Source organism: Pelodiscus sinensis, chromosome Z, assembly GCF_052426305.1.
Source record: "Pelodiscus sinensis isolate ZL-2025 chromosome Z, ASM5242630v1, whole genome shotgun sequence".
NCBI classification, from domain to species: Eukaryota; Metazoa; Chordata; order Testudines; family Trionychidae; genus Pelodiscus; species Pelodiscus sinensis.
In genome coordinates, this window is record NC_143085.1 from 30,488,990 (window position 1) to 30,512,311 (window position 23,322).

General features: G+C 44.6%; 1 protein-coding gene across 10 annotated transcripts in view; it reads right to left on the bottom strand.

Moving 5' to 3' along the window:
• The window catches only part of KDM2B (lysine demethylase 2B), a 218,450-nt gene that overhangs the window by 11,785 nt on the left and 183,343 nt on the right, over window positions 1-23,322 (bottom strand). For 8 of the 10 annotated variants that reach the window (XM_075898615.2, XM_075898621.2, XM_075898617.2 and 5 more), the window contains 5 exons: window positions 22,556-22,780; window positions 15,498-15,641; window positions 3,855-3,942; window positions 2,946-3,214; window positions 692-730 (listed from right to left, as the gene is read on the bottom strand). In XM_075898615.2, the coding sequence (XP_075754730.2) occupies window positions 692-730; window positions 2,946-3,214; window positions 3,855-3,942; window positions 15,498-15,641; window positions 22,556-22,780 (765 nt within the window). The remainder of the gene's footprint in view (window positions 1-691; window positions 731-2,945; window positions 3,215-3,854; window positions 3,943-15,497; window positions 15,642-22,555; window positions 22,781-23,322) is intronic. The other 2 variants (XM_089775275.1, XM_006135978.5) reach the window with 1 other exon arrangement.

Sequence of the window (23,322 nt, forward strand, 5' to 3'; positions counted from 1 at the left end):
CATTATTGCACAACCGTCAAAGTTTTTTTTTTTTTTTTTAAGCTCTACCCAAAATTAGATGGGACAGGACTACATTTTATAAGATTACAGAGGGATTAGTGAAAGATGATCAATCACTCTTCCCCCACCTCACCATTCATCTATTACAGAAGAATGAAAAGTTACTCAAAAGTCAGTGACAGATACTTTACATTACTGTAATTAAAAGAAAATGTCTCCAGACTATAGTCACTTTATGGCATTCTCTATCTAGGATTCCACAGAATCAGAATCTAGGAGCTGGATAATTTAATAACCTACAACATTTATAATCATATGCTAGCTTATAAAAGTAAATAGACCACCCTTCGAGCCATCAGTGGATAACCATCAATATTGGAATAGACCTTACACCATTACACAAATACCCAGATAGCATTACTGTATGGGGAAATATTGATGTATGTAGGGAGAACAGAACATCGCTACATGACTCAGTCTATGTTTTTCACAGCAGAGAACTGTAGAACTGGAAATAAAACCAAAAAGCCTGATTGTGACATGGAAACCTAATTCTGAAGTGCAAATATGCAGTAAAAATGGCAGCAAAGGCACACTAATGGGATTGCTAAAGCAACTGCATCAAGCGCAGATGAGAGAACAAGAGGGAAAAATGTAATTAAGTACACAAAGTAAAGATGTATCAAAGTACCTTTTTCCTGAAGAGTTTCTCTTCTTTACCAAGTTTTAGCTGTTTCAGGAAAGAAAAACAAATGGTAAATGTTATCCAGTAAAAATTCCTACTATATCAGTTTTCTTCAGTTAATAACTGGTTTGCTAAGTGGTTATAGCAAACCACTATAGATTAACCCACTATAATGAAGCAGATAGATTACCCCACTATAAAATAATCAAGCCATACTTCATTTCTTGCCCTTCAGTATACTAATGGTTTTTGGTTTTCAATGGCAGAAGTCTATTAAATGAACATTTATCATCCTCCCATAATCTCCTCTCCAGTGCATTTTGGTGTCACTCTGGAGTGTCCCACATTCTGGAGACATGTAGGAAACATGTATGAGCACCATCTACAGTGAAACCTTTGTTATCCGTCACTCTGTTAACCAGAAAACTTTGTTAACCGGCATTGCCCCCAGCCACAATACTGTCACATCTTAATCTTCAAGTGCACAGGCCTGGCTTGGTTTACCATGATTGGCTTAACAATTTTTTATTTAAGATGTACTAATAATCTTTAACGCAAAATAGAAATGTGAGACCAACTGCCTCACACTACAAAACTACCAATATTATTGTCCATTGGTTTTTCCTAGGTTGATGGGGACCCTCAGAAAACCGGAATTTTTAGATAACCGGAAGGCCCTAATCCCTGAGCATGCCGGATAACACAGGTCTTACTGTACTAAGTCAAATAGTTTTTAATGCCCACGAAGGCAAGAAGATAATAGCACTGGCTAGAGACCAAACACATGTGAATGGCACTGTATATGCAGTCCCTCTACTCTGCCCTTCAACTTCAATCCCCATCGGTAACACCTCTATTTCAAATCTTGGGCCATCCACCATAATGAATTTGTGTATGCTACAAAGCTAGTGCAGAAACTGTGACTGAACACAACTAAAATCAACACACAGTTATTCAGAGTTAAAGCCAGGTCCTCCTCCTTGCTTCCACAGACAAGCTAATCTGCAATTCCTAGATATTAAAATAATGCATGAGAAATTCAAATGCTTGCTGCCCAAATAAATTCTACAAGTTAGATTTTAAAAAGAGTGCCTAAATTGAAACTGAAAGCAGTAGATAGATTACTCCTTCTCTTTATAAATTGGGGAGAATATTATCTCTATGCTGCTGTAAGGATTAGTTATTTTACTGAAGTATTACTGCTGCTGTATGCAGTTATGATGGATAGTTAGAAAAAGCTATCAAGTGCCACCCAGTGATTAGAGATGAAAAGGGTTGAGTATTACGCAGGCATGGGCAAGATACAGCCCGCCAAGACCCAAAGGAAGGTCTCTGCCTGTTGAAGCCTGAGACTGTTCAAAATGGTGGGTGGCTCCCACTAGATTGGGGGGGGGGGGGGGAAGGAGTAGGGAGAGAGGAAAGAATTTTTCATGCTGCCTGCCCCCCAGGCCAATGGGAGCTATGATGATTGGCCTGGTGGGAGGGCAGCATGCAAACAGCCCCCACAGATGCCAGCTCTCCCCAGCACCAGCTCTCTTGCTTCCTCCTCACTTGCTGTTTCTTATACAAAGGCAACTGGGTGTTTTTTGGGGGGGGGAACATGAGTGGTCAAGTAGATTAACCAATAAGCCTAATCTTATCAGCTAATGGTCTAGTCGACTACTCGTTGACATTCCTATCCTATACTCTGATCCCCTGCCCCAGGTCACAGTCTCCTCCTTCAGCCAAACTCCCTCTCAGTTCCCACACACTCTCCTGCATTCCTGGTGCCATTCTGCACCCAACCTCTGTCCCAAACAGCACACCTCCTCCACAGAAAAGTACAGCCCTTGGCCACTTACTGAAATCTTGGAGCCCTCCCCCCCCCGGTCAAAAATTGCTACAGCTTTATGTAATTACGGCTAGACTGAGAAAGTTATCAAGCACCACCCAGTGCTTAGAGATGAAAAGGGTTGAGTGAAACTACTTTTGACTATCCTCCCCATTACAAATACAAGCTTAAAGTGGATTTTTCAAGTAAATTGCTAGTTCTTTGCCCAATCTTATCTAACCCTGAATAAAAAGCAAAGTTCATGTTGATAATTTTATTGCATGACAGATAATTTTCAAAAAGAAATGTCAAGGGCAATGCAATTTCCTTCCTAACTATTACTTGCTGGAAATCAAGAGACTCAAAGGATAGCTTAAAGCTGACGTGCAAGACCTAAAAGTGCCTGTGTGTGGGTGCACATTAAGGAGATGAGGTTTTACCCTCTCATACCCGTTTTCTCATAGCAGGTTCTTGTGGTTTCTCAAATTTTCTTTTCCTTCGTATATGCACTTCATCTGACTTTCTCCTCAAAATAGAATCAACAGGGGGCTTTTTAGAAGGTTCATCAGATTTCCGCCTGGGGGTTTCTTCACATTCCCCTTTCCGTTTTGCTGCATCAGTTACTTCCTTATTATCTCTGTTCATCTTCTGTTCCTTAAGCAGCGAGCCTGGGAGATTTGATGCGTATTTGAATCCTGGTCCACGCTTTTGCTTGTACGCCAAAGAGAGAGAAAACACAAACAAACTTTATATCTTATGTCTTTTTTTGCTGTTCACTATGTATTTTATTTGAATCTTTTGTCTGGTTACATGCAGTTGATTAAATCACTAACTGGCTATTCACAAGCAGTCAAGTGTGGTAAATAATTTCAAATTCTAAGGAGTTTTTCATATATATAAAACATACTTTCTCCATATCAGATTATACAGAATCTAATATTTCACTAGTTGTAAGGGACACTTCAGATTTGGTTTCATTTAGATTTACAAAATCTAAAAAACAGCTTTTAGTTTGAATGTAAATATTCCCCCCTCTACAGGATTTGCTACACTGTTATATTTACACTCTATTAATGCATGGAATCCTCAAGTGAAATGACAGCAAAGAGGGTGCTGGCTAACTTATTCTCTTTATTTTTGCTGAATATACAATAAGGAAAACTTGTGAAAATCAGAGAAGTTTTTAAAATAGTTTAAAATTAACAGAAAATGTGTTGGTTTGTTTACAACATGGCTTTTTAGATTAACAGGGCTTTTGTTCCATAGTCCTAACAAAACAGCAACAAAAGATCTGAATGTAGAAGATAATATGCAAGATTTAATGTCTCATGCTTATGTCATGTATTCCAGTGAAACTCACTTTCCCAGTTTTCCCTGCATGGTTGCACTTTGGACATTCCCAGCAGTTTGGCAGTTCATCGTTAACAACACCATCTGATTCCTTCACCTAGAAGGAAAGAGGCATAACCCATTTGCAATACATAGTGTTAGATCGGAGTGCAAATCACATGCAGATTATCACCATCTAAAAGCAGTCACTACACCAACAGGGGACAGACATTTTGCATTGCTATCTTTTACCCAGGTCAGCTGTTTCTCTTCCAGCGACTCCAAACTAGATGCACTAAAGGAACAACACTACCTTGTTTGCACTATGACGCGCATACTTCTAACCCTTTAAGATTACTGACCAAATACCAACAACAACAAAAATAAAAAACAGACTGGCAAGTTTAATACTTGAAATGGATTTTTAGTCTTGGCTTTTTTTTGGCTAAGATCAGGGATAATCCCAAATTAATAACTGACACATTTGTAGAGAAATGATTGTGCAATCATCTAATCGGAGACTGTCCCTTCTATCTTCAATTTACAATAAAGTTTCTCACTCATTTCCCTCTATCAGGCTGGCAGATAATCAGCCTTTTAATAATAACACCTAGCTTTTATAAAGTACTTTTAGTTAGTAGGTCCAAAGTACTTCAAAGCAATCAATATTACTATTCTCATTTTTGAGGTACAAATGTCTCCTTCCCCTTAACACAGAAAAATGTTTTTAAAAGTGAGGATTTCTGAATATACTTAAGAAAGCTCCTTAAAATGTTAATCTCTGATACAGACGGGAAAATAATGACAATGCAGGCTGCATCCCAAATGCCACTAAAATGGAGATTACCAGGTCACAACCAGGGGACAGGGTGAAACTTTCATTCAAAGTTAGGGTGTGCCTAGCAATTTTACTTCACCCTTCAAAATTACCCATTCCTTCTTCATCAATTCAATAGGTACAATACAGAGAAGAAAAATTTATTTCATTCAGTTTATTTGTGTTTGTTTTGTTTTTTAAAAGACAGTCTCCAAAACTACATTAAGGACTTTATGGTATAAGTGGTGATACGATCATGTCCCCAAAAAAGCTAATAGAATATAATTTTCATAAGCCCTTAAATCACTTTTGAAAGTGAGACTTAGGTTCTTTTGAAGATTGCACCTTTAGTCTTATTTTAGCAATGTCAACATGGAATTAAACAACAGCATAGGGATGGGGTTGAGGAAAGACAATGGTTATGGAAGTAAGAGTACACGGTTACTCATTTATAATAAGTTCATACCTTTAGTCAATTACAAACTGAAATGCATGAGAAGATTTATATGAAAGCAAAATAGCTTGGCAGACCAGTGTAAGGACACTGAATGCATAGGGGCTCGTTGGAAGCAAAGCCAGTAAGCCATCCAAGCTAGAATCAACAGCAGAGTAAAGAACATAAGGGGTCTGAATGTGAAATAGCAGCAGCGCTATACACGGCTTGAAAGACTTGTACAGGTTTTGTTAAAGAAAAGTTTCTCAACGTTTTTAATTCAGTGAATATTCTCCTGCAGCACTAGAAGAGATGTAGCCTGGATCCTTGAACCAGGCAGAGTGTGACAACTCTAGTTTCACTAGCCAGTTAGAGTGAAAAGTTAGTACAGGAAGTCCCCGGGTTACATCAATCCGACTTACGTCAGATCCCTAGTTACAAACGGGGGGAGGGGGGTGGAGGGGCAGCTAGTGCGGGGTGCCCGGAGGCCGCAGCCCAGCGCAGGGCCAGGTGTTTAACGGCGGAGGCGGATTCCCCTTTAAATCTCCCCGCCTGCCCCCCCTCCCCCCGGTCTCCCCCTTACCACAATGCACCGGGCGTGCCGGGCTCCCTCAGCGCTGCCTGAATGGAAATGCTGCCGCCGGGGCGCAGCTAGTGCAGGGTGCCTCCCCCACTGTCGCTGCCTCCGGCGGCGTTGGGGGCGCTTCCCCCCAGCAGACCAGGGCGACGCGGAGCTAGCGCGCCCCCTCCCCAGCAGACCAGGGAGACGCGGAGCGGCTTTTCTCGCCGCGGAGGACGCGGGCGGTGGGACCAACCCGGCAGCGCCCCAGCTGCTCTGTCCCAGGCGTCCAGATTCAGCCGCTGTTGAAACTGACCAGCAGCAGCTGAATCGGAGACGCCTGGGACAGAGCAGCTGGAGTGCTGCTGGGTTGGTCCCGCCACCCGCATCCTCTGTGGCGAGAAAAGCCGCTCCGCGTCTCCCTGGTCTGCTGGGGTGGGGGGGGGGGGCACTAGCTCCCCGTCTCCCTAATCTGCTAGGGGGAAGCGCCCCCCGTGCTGCCGGAGGCGGTGACAGTGGGGGAGGCACCCTGCACTAGCTGCGCCCCGGCGGCATTTCCATTCAGGCGGCGCTGAGGGAGCCCGGCACGCTTGGCCCCAGCCCCAGAGACCGGCCGTGGGGGGGCAGGGGAAGGGGATGCAAAGCACCGCAGGGGCCGCTTTAAAAAACTTCCCGCGCCGAGGCCAACTTACATCCAAATTCAGCTTGGAATACCAGTTCCGACTTACATACAAATTCAACTTAAGAACAAACTTACAGTCCCAATTTTGTACATAACCCGGGGACTGCCTGTAATTCTTTTCTGTTTGGTCCTTTGTGTTGAAGAGCCCTTTAAGTTTTAATAATTTTAAGCACTGTAAGCAAAATGGGAGGAATTTCAAACATTTTTATTTTGACTGTATCACTTAAACCATCCTTCCCTCTTCACAAGGGTGGGAATGTGCCACAATGAGTTTATGTAGGTTCGCCAACTTTACAAAAAACCCCAAGAGGAGTCAAGTCAGAAACAAGGTATTTTTTAATAGATCAAGTTTGACCTAAATGGAAGACAATGGTATTTAGGCCCCTTTCCGTGAGGTTTAAGGCACTGAACAGATGTGGGAAATTGTAGGCAAACTAATGACACACAAACCTGCCACTGAATCTGTCTCAAAGCAAGCAGGGGGTTGGTGTCTAAATCACAGCCTGTAGCTCCTTCAGTAACAAAGGTCCAGCATGAGGACAGCAATTCTAGGTATCTCAATGTGGGTACAGCTATGCAATCATCCTATTAAAGTTTGTGAGAATCACAAGGTATTGTTTTTCTGAAATCATTAGGCAAAAAGCCATGTTCCACTGCAGTGCTGGAATAAAAAGGGAGTGACAAGTGGCTAATGAAGAGCACTGGTACAACTGTTTGCATAAAGAAAGGTCTTAGATTCCATGCCTGTTTCTCTACCAGTGCACCTAATGCCATTCATCCTCTAATTCATTAGAACTAAATTCATTTGCAAGGTTTGGAAAAAATACATGCCCTCTCTTCCCCCAATACCACAATTTGATGACTAAGAGGGAAAGTAAAGTGGGAACATTCTTTTATTAAGAAAAAACTAAATTTAGTTCCTTACCTATCCCTTTTAAGACATCTGAAAACACAGTGAGTCACCAACTTTAACAGCATAATTTGGAACATGCTCAATCAATTGACTTAATCAGCATGGATTACACTTTTTTTAGGAAACAGTAAAGGATATGCAATAAGGATGCTAGTTAGGTTACGTCTTCAAACTGTGGGGGTGATCCAAGTTCCGGAGTTTAATACAAGTCTAGTTAAGACCAAAGCTCTCTGTGCAACTGTTTTCTGAGCCCCACTCAGAGGTTCAGAGCTCCCCCAAGGGCACAGGGAGCTCAGCTGATTGGCAGGGGGAGGGGCATCTTGCTAAGCAGCAGCTTCAAACGGGAGCTGCTGCATGCTTTCCAGTGTCAGTAAATATTGTATTAGTCATGCTTTCCTTGCAAATACTATTTCTAGTTGACTCAAATTTGTTTAGCATTTCAAAGCTGAGCTATGTGTGGATAATACGCATTTTGGTATGTTTACTAGCTTGAACTGTTAGAAAGGATGATGATACATATACTACAAGGGTAATGTTAATTCTCTTTTTTATTTGATTTTATATTAAATATCATAAGCATTGCTCCTTGTTAACTATCCCTTTTTTAATGTTTTCTTCTACACATATGGGCTGCTTAATAATATATATACACACACACACACTCTGTATCTATAAAAAAGTTTTTCCTATGGGATGAAAGAGTTACATCATCATGTCACTCTGCATCCTATAGGAACATGCCTCCCCAGCCAGGCCCTTCCCAGGGCCCATGTGGAGTACTGGGGATGCTTACGGCCCCAGCTCTCCTGCTCTCCTCCAGGGAATGAACGGAAAAGCTGGGCCTAGGGTATGCCGCTTGGGATCTGCCACACCTCTCTGTGGCATCCTCCCTGGGGGAAAGCCAGGCTGGAATGGCTCGGGACTGACCCCTTCTCGATGCACTTGGGAAAAGTCAGGCTTGGCCTCTCCTGGTGCATGGGGGGGAAAACCAGGTCCAGGAGTTGCACCTGGCACATGCCCCAGCCCGGCCTGGCCTGCCCACTGGGATTAGAACTGGGCCTGGCGCACACCACTGCCTAGCCACTGTAGTTAAGGTTAGGCCGTAGGGATAGGGGTGGGGATGGAGGAGGGGGCCTTGTCTAGCAGAGGAAAGAGGAGGCCCAGGCTAGCGGGAGGGGAGGAGGAAGTGGGAGAAGGGGGGACCTTGCTGGTGGAAGTGGGGGGTGGAGAAAGAAGGGGAGCCTGGCTGGCACGGCAGGAGGAGGTAGTAGCAGCACTTAGCTGGCTTGGCTGCAGTCTGGCCCTCCCCAGTTGCCAGGGGTAAAGCCAGGATTGGCTACTCCCTGTGACGGGGGGTTGGTGTGCGCAGTGAACAGGGGCACAGCCCCCATGTGCACATAATTTCAACCCGCCCCAGGATAGAAAATGTCAGAGGGAACACTGGTTAAGAATCACTAAATCCAAGTCAAAGAGTGTCCCGGCAACATCTGGTACTCCTGCTCTTTTCTGGAATAAGGGAAGCTGACGGGCATTTGCTTCCATCAATCTCCCACTGTAGGGACACTGCCAAGCTCAGCTTAAGGTAAGCCACATATTTTACTTAGCTGGAGTAAAATACTTTAAACTGAGCTTCTGCCTCTAGTGTAGACCTGGCCTTAAATTCTGTTTAAAATCCATACATTCTCTATGGAAATGGACAAAGCAGAAATGGCTGTGTCAACAGAGGACACACCTAAGCCATAATCACCCAGACACTCTCTCCTCGGATACTTCGTTCCTGAGAAAAACGAGAACATGACTACAACTCCCCTAGCCTGCGACATAATCCTTCATAAATGGAACTGAGATTGACTTTGGCAGTCCCACTGGTATGCTAATGTGGTCAGCACCTTAGAGACTCCCTCCAGTGTCTCAGTTGGAAAAGTCTGCTTGATGTGGTTATAAAAGTTCACATGCTGCAAGTAGGTTTTAGGTAAGAGGAAACCCTTCCCGTCCTCATGCAACCAAGCTAGGAATTTTGAAAAGGGTGGGCTTTCTAACTTGGTACAGTCTGAAAGGGAGTGGAAATGTCAGTGAGAACATGCTTAATGAACTGTTCCCACCAGAAAAGCATAGGAAGTGCTGTGGAATCAGCTTACCAAGACTGGGCTCTGAGAACAAGTCTCTCCCCAGAAAGATCAGACATAATGGAAATTTAAGAGTCCAAGCAAGTTCACACTCTTTACTGATCCCAACCATTCTTGTTATTTTTCTCCCACAAGGAGTTCATTTTCAGGTCTATAGTTTTTTTCCCCCCCCAAAGATGGCATCCAAGACAAACATACACAGCTGCCTATTTACTGTTACTTTTTCAAGCATGACTGGAAGAAGAACCTTCTATGATTGGAGACCCTAGGTGCTTGCATGAGAGGTCATAAAGGGGGTTTCACACTATCAAGTTATTTGTATTGTAGTGGGGGCTACTACAATACATTGTGGAGCCCTGTCATGGTGCTATGCAGTGCCCAGGAACAAAGAATAAATGCAAAGAGCGGCTCCCATTGCATCATCTTCTCTCTACCTTTCTCCTTCACTGTACACTCTCTTTTTTGGAAGCTCCTAAATCCCCGGTGAGATGGTTTTCTTTTCATCAAATATATGTACTAAAACAGGCATCTTGAACAGACCACCTACTGCAGTGTTTCTTAAATTGTGTTCTGTTGCACACTGGTGTGCCGTGAGGCAGTCGGAGGTGTGCCGTGGAGAACAACACAGAATTCAAAATGGCCACCTTCCCCCCCAACTTTTTTTTTTTTTTTGCTCAAAAAAAAAAAAATCCTTGGTGTTCCCCATAAAATAAATTGTTTGGTGTTCCTCGGTCTTAAACAGTTTAAGAAACACTGACTTACAGAAGAGGCACTGGAGGATACACCACTGCTATAAGTCCCCTGCAATTCTGAGAGTTCCAGAGAAGCTGGAGAGAGATATAACACTTTCTGAGAACAAGGACCATGCTAACATGGTATTTCAAGCCAGGGACAGACAAAGGGAATCCTATAGGGCATTATCTGCCAGCTGTTTTGCTTGCAAAAACAAAGCCAAAAGCCCACACCTATTTACCAAGGTCAGAGCTGCAAATAGCTCACGTTTCTGAATTTTCATAAACACTGGAAGTGATTTTTCTATGCTGCCAAACCAGCACTCAGCTGGGTATTCTCTGGTCATGAATATACATGACAGCAGCAGTACTTGCTGATCCACATTCTGCATAGCTAGCTCACATGTCAGGAAACCCCAAATTTAGTTTGGGGAAAATAATGTTTCAACTGTCACTAAACAGTGAGTTTGTCCTGCAGGATAGATCTTGAAGAATGTTGTTTATTCTCTTGGGATGCATCTACACAGCAGGGCTTAACTCGAAATAAGCCACACAAATTGAGCTACGTCAATTGTGTAGCTTTTTTCGAAACTGGAAGCATCAACATAGCACTTCTTCTGAAATAGAGCACTCTTCCTCTGACTTCCCTTACTCCTCATGCAATGAGGGTTGCAAGAGCTGGAGTAAAAAGACCTCTAGCTTGATAGTATTTTGACATTATTTTGAAATAACAGTTTGCGTCTACGCAGCAGGCAAAGTTATTTTGAAATAATGCTAATTATTCCAAAATAATGTTGCTGTGTAGACATACCCTTAGGGATGTTGACTAGCTGACTACCCAATAAGCAGGCAGTAAGGGAGCAGGAGAGCAGGAGCCTATGCTGAGGTGAGCCAGCTTAAAAGCCACTTCACTCTAGCACCATCTTCACAGAGGGGCACGAGGAGGAAGAGGCACAGCGGGGGGACTGGACACAAGCCAGGAATCAGCTGATTTCTGGCTTGCACCTGGTCCCAGATGCTATGCCTCTGCTTTTTAAATGGAGTAAGAGCCACCTAGCTTTTAGTCCATTTAAAAAGCAGAGGCACAGTGGGGGACCGGGCACAAACCGGGAATCGGGATTCCTAGCTTGTGCCAGGTTCCAGATGCTGCATCTCTGCTTTTTAAATGAAGTAAGATGCTCCATTTAAAAGACAGAGCCACAGTGGGGTTAGCTGCTGGGATGGGGAACTAACCTTGCAGCCACTCTGCAGTTTCCCCCAATCAACTAATTGAGTAATTGATGGAAATTTCTTGACTACTCGATTAAATTAATATCTCTATACTCTGTGAAGTTATAGGGCTGGACAGAGGAAAATTTGGATTAGTCTGGGGATGTGAGTTTGGTGCACTGCAATAGCAAAGCAGTGCTTACTGCAGGTTAGGACTAAGGTACCCTGGAGGAAAGACTACAAACTCCATCCCCTGCTAACCACTAGCTCCAGTACAGTGCTATCACTCTTTTGTTAAAACATAAAGGCCTTATTGTCAGAAATGTTGAGCAACTGCAGCCTACCCTCCTACCCCCAGCTGTGACAGCTGAGTGCCTCTGGGTAAGGAATGGCACAATTTTCAGAGATCAGGGAGCTGAAAAACAGCACAGACAGCATTATCCAGAGCATGGGGTTCCCAAAGTCTGGAATAAAAACATTCTTCTGACATGAGTCCCTGTGAGTCCCACAGGCACAAAGTCTGCCTGTAGGGGATATTGGAAAACAGTTAATTATGGCAATACCAAAACCATTTTTAACCATAAATTGGGATGATGATGATGAAGATGATGAGGGAGACAATGTGCATAACACTCCCAGAATCAGTTCTGGAACAGAGGGACTCAGAAGTCTCCCAATCAAGAAGATGCAAAAGCCCACAAAGAGGATAATGAGGATGGGATTTGCAATTATGTTCAGCATTGACCTAACTATTCCCTTTGAAGGCAGTAGCTGTTGACGTCAACAGGAGCTGAGTTAGGCTAATGCTTAGAACAGGCATGTCCAAAGTCCGGCCCGTGGGCCAATTGCGGCCCGTGTTCCGGTTTAATACGGCCCCACAGGTAATTTGGCAATATCTATCTTTTATGGCCCCCAACGAATCCATATGTATTGAGATGAATACATTGTAAAATCTCAGTTAATGTCAGTTGGTCTAAATCAGTTATAACTATATTTGGACACAACATATATACTTGGTGTTATGTTCCTGTTCATATTTTTTGAACTTAAAAATTGACAGACAACCTTTATTACCAATAATATGTAATGTACTTTACAATGTTCCTGACATATATTTCAGCTTCCTGGATTTTTTTTTTCATCTGGCCTTCAGATATGAAAGGCAGAGTGATTTAACACCTGTTTAGATTTGTCATCCATGTGACGAAATGAAAAGTATGCCATTTGCATAAAATAGTTAATTTGCATTTAATTTTAATGGTTCAAAGAATGTCAGGCAAAATGGTCGGCCCTCACGCATGTTCACTTCATCAAATCTGGCCCTCTTTGAAAAAAGTTTGGACACCCCTGGCTTAGAACATCTGAAATCTAAAACATACCTGTTGTGTGCCCTAGTGACTACGGTCTTTGCCTTGTGACACAGGTAGTGCTCGGAAAACTCAATGAGCTCAGAGTCAGCCTCTGATGAACAGAGGTTCTGGACAAATACATGAACTAAGCTACCACTTGTCCTTTCTGAGGAGCAGGAAGGTTGTTGTAAGTGTGGGGATTGTGGTTTTTAACTCATCTAAAACAGATTTTTTATGAACAATCTAGCCTTTTGACTGTCCTAACCTTTTGCTGACCTAAAGAAGCCATCTCTTTCTCTCTCTCAAACACAAATGCGCACGTATTTGTACATGGCAAAACTACTCTGTAGATTAAGGTGAGAGACCACAGCATCTTTTATATCGTCTGACTGCACCCCAAGTGCAAGATCCTGCTTCTACCCCATTCACAGTGTTTATGTCTACCCTAAAATCAGAGACCTGTGGCACAATCAAGGCTGCCTCGGGTCAACTGGCTCAGGCTTAAACTATAAAATTGCCGTGTAGATGTCTAAGCTCAAGCTGGAGCCTGGGCTCTAAAACCCTTCAAGAGGGGAGATCTCAGAGTCTTGTCTCCAAGCCATGCTCGAACATCTGCATTATTATTTTTAGCTTGCAGCCTCAGCCCCATGTCTGAGTCAGCTTTCCCAGGCTCTAAGACTTGGTGCCCTGAGTATTTTATATCAGTGTAGACACGCACAGTCTGTCCAGAGTCCTCATGCTCAACTCTGGGCCAGAGATCAACCTTGTCCACATTTGCCTGGAACATAAGGGACAACAAATCCTTCACCCTACTCACGTCCCAAGTTGGGCCTCAGATCACCCTACACCTGTGGTGTCTAACATGCCAGCCACTAGCCATATATGGCTATTTGGCCTATTGAATGTGTCTAGTTCGCTATAACAGTAGCCACTATACTGGTGACTTCAGAACTGGTTGGACACCACAGCCCTATATCCAATTGGGGAAGGAGCAGGGATATCAAATGAGTATTGTGTAAACATCTAATCTCTGAATTTATTGGCAGCTGCACTTTTAAACACAGGGGAGCAAGTGCTCTGTAAGATGCAGCAGGCGGGAGGAGGAGAGGGAGACAGGTCCACAGGAGCCGGCACGTGTGTGTATTGGCTCCCATCTCTCCTCCTTCCTGGGATTCTGCCTTTGTGCGAGGACAGGGTGGTGGTAACGGTGTAAGGAACAGGCAGAACTGTGGGTGCCAGCTTAAAAACTGACTCCCCATGGGCACCAGCTCCCGCCTCCCTGCTCACTTGGGTGTATGGGGAGTGAGGGGGCTGCATGTAACCATTAGGATTAATCGAAGAGCCCAGGCTTATCTTTTAATCATGTAAGCAGCTACACACAAATATCCCTAACTGCATGCATGTCCTATTTTACAACCAAACCATGCTACTGTAATCCATCTAAACAGACAAATTCTGTTTCCTTCCTATAACAGCTGGGTTGGCTTGGTGGAAGACACACATTTACTCTCATTGGTACAGGAAGGAGCTAGATTTTGGGTTAACGCTGGAATTTTCACTAAGTCTTCCCAAACTGACATTTAAATTTCTCTGAAGGACAATGTTCTAATATTCTAATTTCCAACGTGCTTTGTTTACATTAGGGATGTTAAAGTGTAACCATTAACATGGCTAACTGATGAGCCTGGGTTCAATGGTAATATGCATGGGTACACACAGCCCCTCCTAATCTCTCCATGCTTCTGCCTCTAATACACTGTAATTTTCAGTGGTTACATGATTACATAATTAAGCACATTTTAACATCTCTAATTTAAATAACTTCAAAGGTCTCAGAAAGGTTTTAGTTCACAAGTTCAACTCCTTACTTCGAAGTTATTTATCTAAGAAGATGAACTTTTACTTATGTCAAACACTAAGCAGATTGAAGAACTTTGAAAGCTCTATTGAGAAGCAGGGAATTCTCTTCTTATAGGGATAAAACAGCTACTAAATCCTTTTGATTAATACTCCCTTCTTAGAGAGTGCTTTGGGTTCCCAGGATGCCAACCTGCACCTTGAACCAACTAGGGAGGTAAGCAACTTACTGACTACTCAATAAGCAAAAGCTCAGTCAGTCAGTCGACACAATGATTGATTAGTTGCTTTCCCCCCTTATTGCCTCTATGACAAAGAAGCAGCAGGGGGAGGGAAGAAGTAGGGATGCTGGAGGAAGCCAGCTTAAAAACAGATTCCCCCCAGCTGCAGCGCCATGGGAGGGGGAAGGGGCACAGCAGCAGCCAACTTTGAAATGTACAAGAGTCCCTGCTGGGGCTCTTGTACAAAACCAGCACCCGCATGCAGCCTAGGGTCAGCGGGGAGTCCCTCGCTGACCCCAGGCTCCACATGGGCCCTTCCTCTTTGAAATGCACTAGAGCCCCCGCAAGCCCCGGGCACCATGCAAGTGCCAGCTTTGAAATGTACAAGAGTCTCCAGCGGGGGCTCTTGTGCATTTCAAAGAAGAAGTGCAGCATGCAGCCTAGGGCCAGTTCCCTGGCTGAGTTCCCTGCTGACTCCGAGTTCCCTGCAGACTCCAGGCTCCATGCAGCACCTCCATTTTGAAATGCACAAGAATCCCAACTTTGAAATGCACAAGAGCTCCCGCTGGGGCTCTTGTACATGTCAAAGGCAGAACACAGAAGTGCCTATCGACTAATCAAAGGAAATCCCATTGACTATTCAAATAGTTAATTAATCGAAATTTAACATCCCTAGCCAACTCTACATTCTCATTTAGTTTCACAAAAAGGCTTAAGCATTTAGAAGTGACTGTGTCTGATTTTCACTACTATCAGAGTCATTTTCTTGGACTCACCTTCAGGCATCCTGGGTGTATTATTTCATTACAAATGGAACATTCCATTAGCATGAGATTAAACTTGCCCTCCTCCTCTTCCACAGTGTCCTCTTTTCCAGCTTCTCCGCACACTAGACACACAGCAGTGTGAGGCAACACCGGCTGTTTGTACAGATGAAAAAGAGATTAGAGCATAGGTAACATAATGGAGAAGTCCATCAAGACTATATCTGAAAAATTTCACAACAGTTTGTGTTTTGATTGTTTACTGATGAATATAACTGGATGTCAACAACAACTGCCCCTCCTATAAATAAAGACAATGCTGAAACATTTTGTGTTCTAACACAACAAGTAGTGAATGAGATTCAGAGGGCCAGGATCATCCCTCCCCAGTGTAATATCATGAAAGCCAATGGATAACCTGAGGGATGAATTCTGCCACCTAAGTACATCAGCACATAGACCCTGATCTTAGAAGTCTACAGTAGACAGAATCAGAGCCCTGCTTATGAGTTACTGTACTTTACTGTAATAAAGTGACACAGAAGAGAAATTAGTACATCAAAAATATTGCTCTGTTATACCTCAACCTCTCTTGGCATGTAGGCAGCAACCCTATTTTACAGAAAGAGCACAGGAAGGAAATCAACCAAGGGCACAAAGCAAGTCCATGGCAACACCATGACACTCTAAACTCTTAGCTCTAATCACAATTAATAGTTATACATAGTATCACATACAGGCCACTCTCAGGGTTAGGATACCATTTTGTAGGCACTGTATAAAAACACAGGACAATAGGAGGCAATGGGGTGAATTCCTAGCAAGTGGAGATATTTTTTCTTCCAGGTCAGATCTCAGAGAAGATGCTACAATTGTCCACCAAGATTAATTATTTCTGTTACCTTGGTGAGAAAGTGCCAAACGTCAGTATAATTAAGAAACTGTCTTTTGCCCTAATAAAACACACAACTGTAGCACTGACCACCTCAGACGTCATCCAAGAGGCACATACCTAGGACCTCTTGAGTCATGAGCCAAAAGGCACCTCTCTCTTAGTCCAGGCTCTTGCAGACTCAATCTCTACAGCTGGCCCAGCCACCACAAGTGGAGGAAAATGTGCCACACTGAGCAGACAGGGGTTTTCCTGGTTTGCTGCAATATGGTGTAAGTCTTGTGACGAGGGGGGGAACAAAGACATGCAAAAAATGTGGTTCCATATGAAATGCAATCAGCTAGATTATATATCACTACCTGTCTATGAAACACTCAAGAGCTGAGAACTAGGGATGTAAATCGTCAACTGCTCCATCATCAGTCCTTGTATAAAAGACACAATGGCTAGTGAGGAACTTGAGACATTGTTACAATGTTCAAATTGAACCATTTTAAACTGCAAACATACAATTCAACAGGCTTTCTTTGCTTTAGATAAGCTGGGAGGAAAAACGTGACATTAAAGATACTACTGTTCAGTCTGCCTTATACATTGAAGCTATGTTCTTGCATGAAAGCGGCCGCTCTTGCACAAAAACATGTCACCTGTCTACACTGGCCGCGTGTTCTTGCACAAGTAATCTGATGTACTGTAGAAAAATCAGGGCTTCTTACACGAGAACTCTGATGTTCCCTCTCAGGAAGAAGCCCTCTTGTGCAAGAGCTCTTCCAGAAGAGGCCAGTGTAGACAGGCAACATGAATTTCTTGCGCAAGAAGCCCTTATGGTTAAAATGGCCATCAGAGTTTTCTTGCGCAAGAGAGCATCTAACACTGCCATGGATGCTCTTGCGCAAGAAAAGTGTAGATGCTCTCTCGTGGAAGAGTTTTTGCACAAGAACTCTTCCGCAAAAGAGTTCTTGCGCAAGAAGCTGCCAGTGTAGACGTAGCCTGACACTTGATGTATTAACTTTGGAAACACTTATCATACCAATAAATACTTAGCCCTTATACAGGACATTATCTTCAGAGATTAAAAAAAAATAATTAATCCTCACACACACAGGGAGAAATTATAATCTCCAGTCTGCAATTGGTAAAGATTGACAGAAGGTAAATTCAAAGCCACAGAAATTCTGTCACCTTGAAATTTTTGTATTGCAAGTAGCTGCCATGCTTGTAACACACTATGTCCATGGTTACCAACACATTAATCACGATCGACTGGTCAATTGCATGGGGCATGACCAGTTAATCATGAGATGTTCCAGCCCCCATCCCCATTTTCCCCAACTCCCACAAAGGAGCCTGTGCTGGTGCTACAACCTCCTGGGAAAATGGAGCTAGCGCTGGCTTTCTGCAGCGTGGCGGGGGAAGCCCCACAGCTGTGTGCCAGATCTGGCATCTCAGGAAGTGCGCGCTGCTCCTCCTCTGGAGCACTTCCTGAGAAGCAGGATCTGGCGTGCAGCTGGGGACTTCCTTCCCCCTGCTGCCTGCCTTCCTGTGGCAGAGGCTGGGAGTGGGGGGAAAGGGAGAAGTCCCTGGCTGCGCACCAGATCCGCCTTCTCAGGAAGCATGCCTGCTGTTGTGAGGAAAGGAGGAGCAGCGTGCACACTTCCTGAAAAGTCGGATCTGGAGCACAGCTGTGGGACTCTCCCCAACCCGTGTAGGAAGGGCGGAAGGCAGCATGGGGAAAGAAGTCCCCAACTGTACGCTAGATACAACTTCTCAGGAAGCGCACCAGCTGTTTTGGGGAGGGGAGGGGAGGAGCAGCGAGCATGCTTGCTGAGATGCAGGATCTGGTACACAACTTTGGGACCCCTATGTACTGGCCGAGCTGTCCCTGCTTCCTCCCCAGACTCCCACCAACACCCTACCCCTGCCCCCACCAGCACCCTGCCCCCTGGCCAGACCCCCCAATAACACCCTGCTTCTGCCCCCTCTCTCCTAGCCAGACACCTACTCCCAGCTTGCTCCTGTACCCTACTTTCCACCCAGATTCTGCACCCCATTCCCTATCCCAGTCTCTGGCAGCCCTGTCCCGCAGACTGGATCCCTCATTTTTGGCCCCACCATAGAGCGTAGAGGGGCCCACAAAATCCACTAACCCTGGAACCCCAGAAGAGTTAATCTGGCCTGAGGCCTTAAACGTCAGTCCTACCTACCCACCCCCCACGGAGCTGGAGTACCAGGAGAGGGAGGTGTCTTAGTTGGGGCCAAGTCAGCGAGGCTTGGGGGGCTTTGAAGGGGTTGTTTTTTAGCATCTTACTTGTGTGGTCCCTGACTGATTTTTCTGTGGGTCAGTGGCCCGTGACCCAAAACAGGTACCCTGCCCCTCCTATAAATAAAGACAATGCTGAAACATTTTGTATTGGACATAATATTTATTTGAAATCAAGCCTGGCCAACAAGCCCCCAATTGGGGCCAAACCCCCATCTGGCCACAGTATCATAACATTCCAGCATCCCTCACAAACTCCAACCCGGAACCCATCATACACCAGAACCCCCTGCCCGGAGCCCCTCACATCCCCAAACTCCTGCACCTCCACATCCCCAGTCTTCTGCCACAACACTCCTGCACCATCCACACACTCCAAACCTGTGTCCATCATACTCTGAGCTTCCCTGCCCTGTGCTTCTCATACACCCCAAGCCAAATTCCTGCACCCTCACATCCACAAGCCTGCAGTTTGCTCAACACCCCAGCACTCCACTTGACTGCAACACTCTCCAGCCTGGAACCCCCTCCCTGAGCCAGCATTCTCTTCTCCACCTCCTCCTGCATCCAGATTCCCTCCCAGAGCTTGTACCTCTCACCCCCTACCCAACACAAATCCCTCATTCCCACCCCCGAGCCCGCACCTCCTGTCTCAACCCAATGAGAGTGAGTAAGGGCGGGGGGCGGAAAATGATGGAGAGATGGGGAACAGAGAAGGTGGAGCCTCAGGGAAGTGTAGGGGTCTTGAGGAAGGGATAGGGTAGATCTTGGCTTACCCTGACATTTAAAAAGTGGATCTTGGGTGTAAAAAGGTTGGAGACCACTGCACTATGTCTATCCACAAAAGTACTTGCAAAACCACACAGATACTGTCAGCATTATTGTAATTGTACCTGTTTGGGGCAAGGAACTTCAGTTCTGTATCCTGCCCCAGATCACCCTGCACCATGGAAATGCTCATGTGAACAAAGGGCTGGTATTGCAGCTGAGCCATAACAATTGGCCTTCCCAGCTTATTACCCCTGCATCATCCTAAAAAACCACTCTGTGGAGCACCTTATGCACTCAATTCCTCTGGATCTGAACTATTGAAGCTTCTGTCATTTCACATAGATTAGTTTTCTGTTGTATGAAGTGCAGTATAGGTTCTTTTAAGGCTTGTAATATTATTAAATCTCAGTGCTCTTTATACAATTGATATTTTTACACTGGAACACAAAAGTCTATAGACAACTCTCAAAACTGTGGATTATTACTTCCACAAAGCCTCATCTTGAGGACCTGTGCTAGAAACTGTGGGATATGTACTCTCAATGCACTGCCACAATTAGAGGACACACTGGCCAAGTGTATACAAGACACAATGGCTAGTGGGGACATGATGCATTGTTATAAAGTACAATGGTTCAAAATGAACCATTTTAAACTTCAAGCAGACAATTCAACAGGCTTTCTTTGCTGCAGAAAAGTGGAAATAAAATTCTCATTACTACTAACACCAATGTAATTTCCTCAGAGCAGATAAGGCCCCAGAGTCCATGTCCATGCAGGGAATAAGGAATCCCGAACCTGTGCTCAGACTAGAGATGTTAGATAGCAGGTAACAGAATAGTCGAGTAACTGACTGAATTCTTATTTGTTTCATGCCTATTCTATAGTCCTCAGGAGCACAGGCTGCAGCCAGCACACTACAGCCCACTCCCGGGGAGCCCCCTGCCATCCCAAACTGCTGCCTATGTATCAGAGGCCACAGCGCAGAGTGCCAGACGGGAGCTGGTCTGTGAGGGGATCTCCTCTTGTGGACCAGCTGCCTGCTGCCCTACGCTGTAGCTGCTGTCCGTGGAAGTCCAAGCTCCACATGGATGGAGGTGGGTGGAAGCTGCTGTGAAGCACCCGCTGGCTGCAAACAGAGGCTGGTCCACTTCCCATGGAGCAGCCTCTGTCTGCAGGGAGTTGGACCCACCATGGACAGGGCGGGGTTGCTGCCATGAAGCAGCCTCTGTTCGTGGAAGGCCCAGGCTGCTTTGTGGCAGATTTCCTTCCCCGCACCTGCTGCTGCTGCCTCAAAGCAGCAGCAGAAGGAGGGGACTGGGGGAAAGCAGCACAGGCTACTTGGCGGGAGAATAAAAGTAGTCAAGCCTGGGCTTATCAGTTAATCATATACTCAACTACTTATTTCCATCCCTAGCTCAGACTATAGCTCTCTGAAATAAAGTGATTGGAACTAAACTAACATCTAGGAAGACATATTTTCCCACAGATTACAGGGAAAGATGCCCAAAACAGAATCTAATTCCATGAAGGTTAGTGATCATTCTGGGCATACACCTGTACAGGGCTGAGACAGAGAACATGGTGGCCCTGCTTTGTTTAGGACTACTCAGAAAAAATGGAGGAGGATCCCACAAGCAACTACTAGCTGACAGAACAGTGCAACTTTGCTACGAACCCCTTCATGGGGATCAGGACTGTACAGCATGACTGAAACTGGTTGCCATTAGCAGTTTTCCTGACCAATGGGGACAGCAAACATCTTCAGACCAAAGTTACAGGCTCACTGTAGACCCTAACAAGAAGAGGAAGCAAGATTTGACTAGAATACTTCTAAAAAATTTCTCCATCCATGGTGGTTAATAAATTCATGTCACAACTGACTGAATAATAATATAAAGTACTCAAGATGTAAAGTATGTTAGAGATGCGAAAGTACTTTATATGTATTCCCTCCAATTTACAGATCAGAAAACTGAGGCCTGTCTTGCTCAGGTCTGACAAAACTAGTGCCCTGTTCTAAACAGGATATATGGCCTAACAGGGAGTCCGAAGGCCAGGTTTTCAGAGGAGCTTAGCACGCAATAGCTCCTATGGAGAGCAATGAGAGCTACCAAGTGCCGAGCTGTTCTGAAAATTGGGCCCAGGAGATCTGAGTTCTTTGCAGCGCCTTCTTTCTTGCTGCATGACCCTGGCCAAAACATAATTTCTCTCTGCCTCAGTTTCCTTAAATGCAAGTTTCTAGGTGTGCTGGGAGACTATAAACTAAGATCAGATGGAAGCCAATACAGAAGAATTATCACCACCAATAGACAATGTGCCTTCCCTTAAAAGAAAAGAAAAAACAAAAAACAAAAAAACAGTAATAATAGCTGGCACTGCCTGATCCCAGCAGAGATATGGCCTTTGAATCCATCAGAGGAAACTCTCAAGATTACAAATATAGCTAACCACAATTAAAATTGCAGAGAAATCCTGGAGTTTCTTCTGTCAAAGACTGGAGCCATGGTATCTACCCCTGTAACAACGCAGCACCGCAGTGTGAAAGGAACAGCTGAAGAGGCGGCAAATTCAAATCTGGATCTGGTTTAGCTTGAGATTCAGATTTCAACAGTGCCAAAATGGCGGATTAAAGTCTCCTAAGATTTCCATCTTTATAGCACAGGTGGCAAGATGAATTATTCTTATGGATCCTGGCAAGATCCAAAGGAGAAGACATGCCTGTCTTCTCATTCTCCCCACATACAGCCTTTGCTCTGAATCAGACTTGAATTTTCCTCTATCCTGAAATTCAAAGACCTTCTTATTCAAGTTGTGAGTTCTGGCACATTTCTAATAATCCTCTCTTCACCCTGCCACCCAAAAAACCTACTGAGCACTCAAAATAACATTTTAAAATAAGGATGCGGGAGGGAGAGGGCGGAAAGAGCTCTGAGAAGGATCTCTCAAATGGGAGGCACAGCTTGCTTTGCCAACTGCTTTTAAAATAGGAGAGATGACCTTTGAGGAGTGTATTTTATAGCCTATGTCTAGTCACCTTGGACAGTGGGATCTTAGAAAAATGGGTGGGCACATTCTGACACTAGCCCCCAGAACAAAGCTTGACAGTTTGTCTCAAGAGAGCCATGGCTACAAGTGGACACTTACCGCAATGCACTGCCTCATAATGCAGGACTGCTTCATTCTTCCAGGCCCACCAAACTTCTTCATGTCTTTGCAGAAGTGACACTCGCCGCACTCTGTACGTAGGCAAGCCTCGCACTTGCGGCATCGCGTCCTCCTCCGACGTGCTCCTGCAGTCGTCCGATTAGCAGCTAGCTTCACTGCAGAGGCAGTGCCCAGTTTCCCTTTGGGTCGTCCAACTGCCCTGTTCTAGAAATACGAGCAACATGGGATGAATATCTCATTATATTTTACTTGGGAAAAAAATTATTATATTGATGCCATGGTCTCCTAGATATAAAGATGACAAGTGCATTAGATATATAGATAGATAAAGAATACTGCACGTAAACAACATAGCCCTTACAGTTATCAACACTCTCAACATCCTTTGAGGGAATAGCACATTTTACACAAATGGGGAAACTGAAGCAGAGAGATTAAAACTACTATCCTGCAATGAGCTCTGCATGGATAGAGCCCCATGGAAGTCAATATGAACATACTCATACACAGCTCACTGCAGGACTGGGCCCAAGGCTACAGAGGGAATCTGTATCAAAGCTGGTTTAGGCCTGGGGCACAGGAACGCCTCAGTTCTATGTTCAGATAATGCCAGCTCTCCTATTTTGCTCCATCTAAAAGGAGGTATCCAGGGAGGAGGTGAAAGTAAATTAGAGACTAGGTGGTACACTGTAAACTTTGAAATCATGGCAGGGAGAAATCTGAATTTAAGTCAAGAGATGACACAT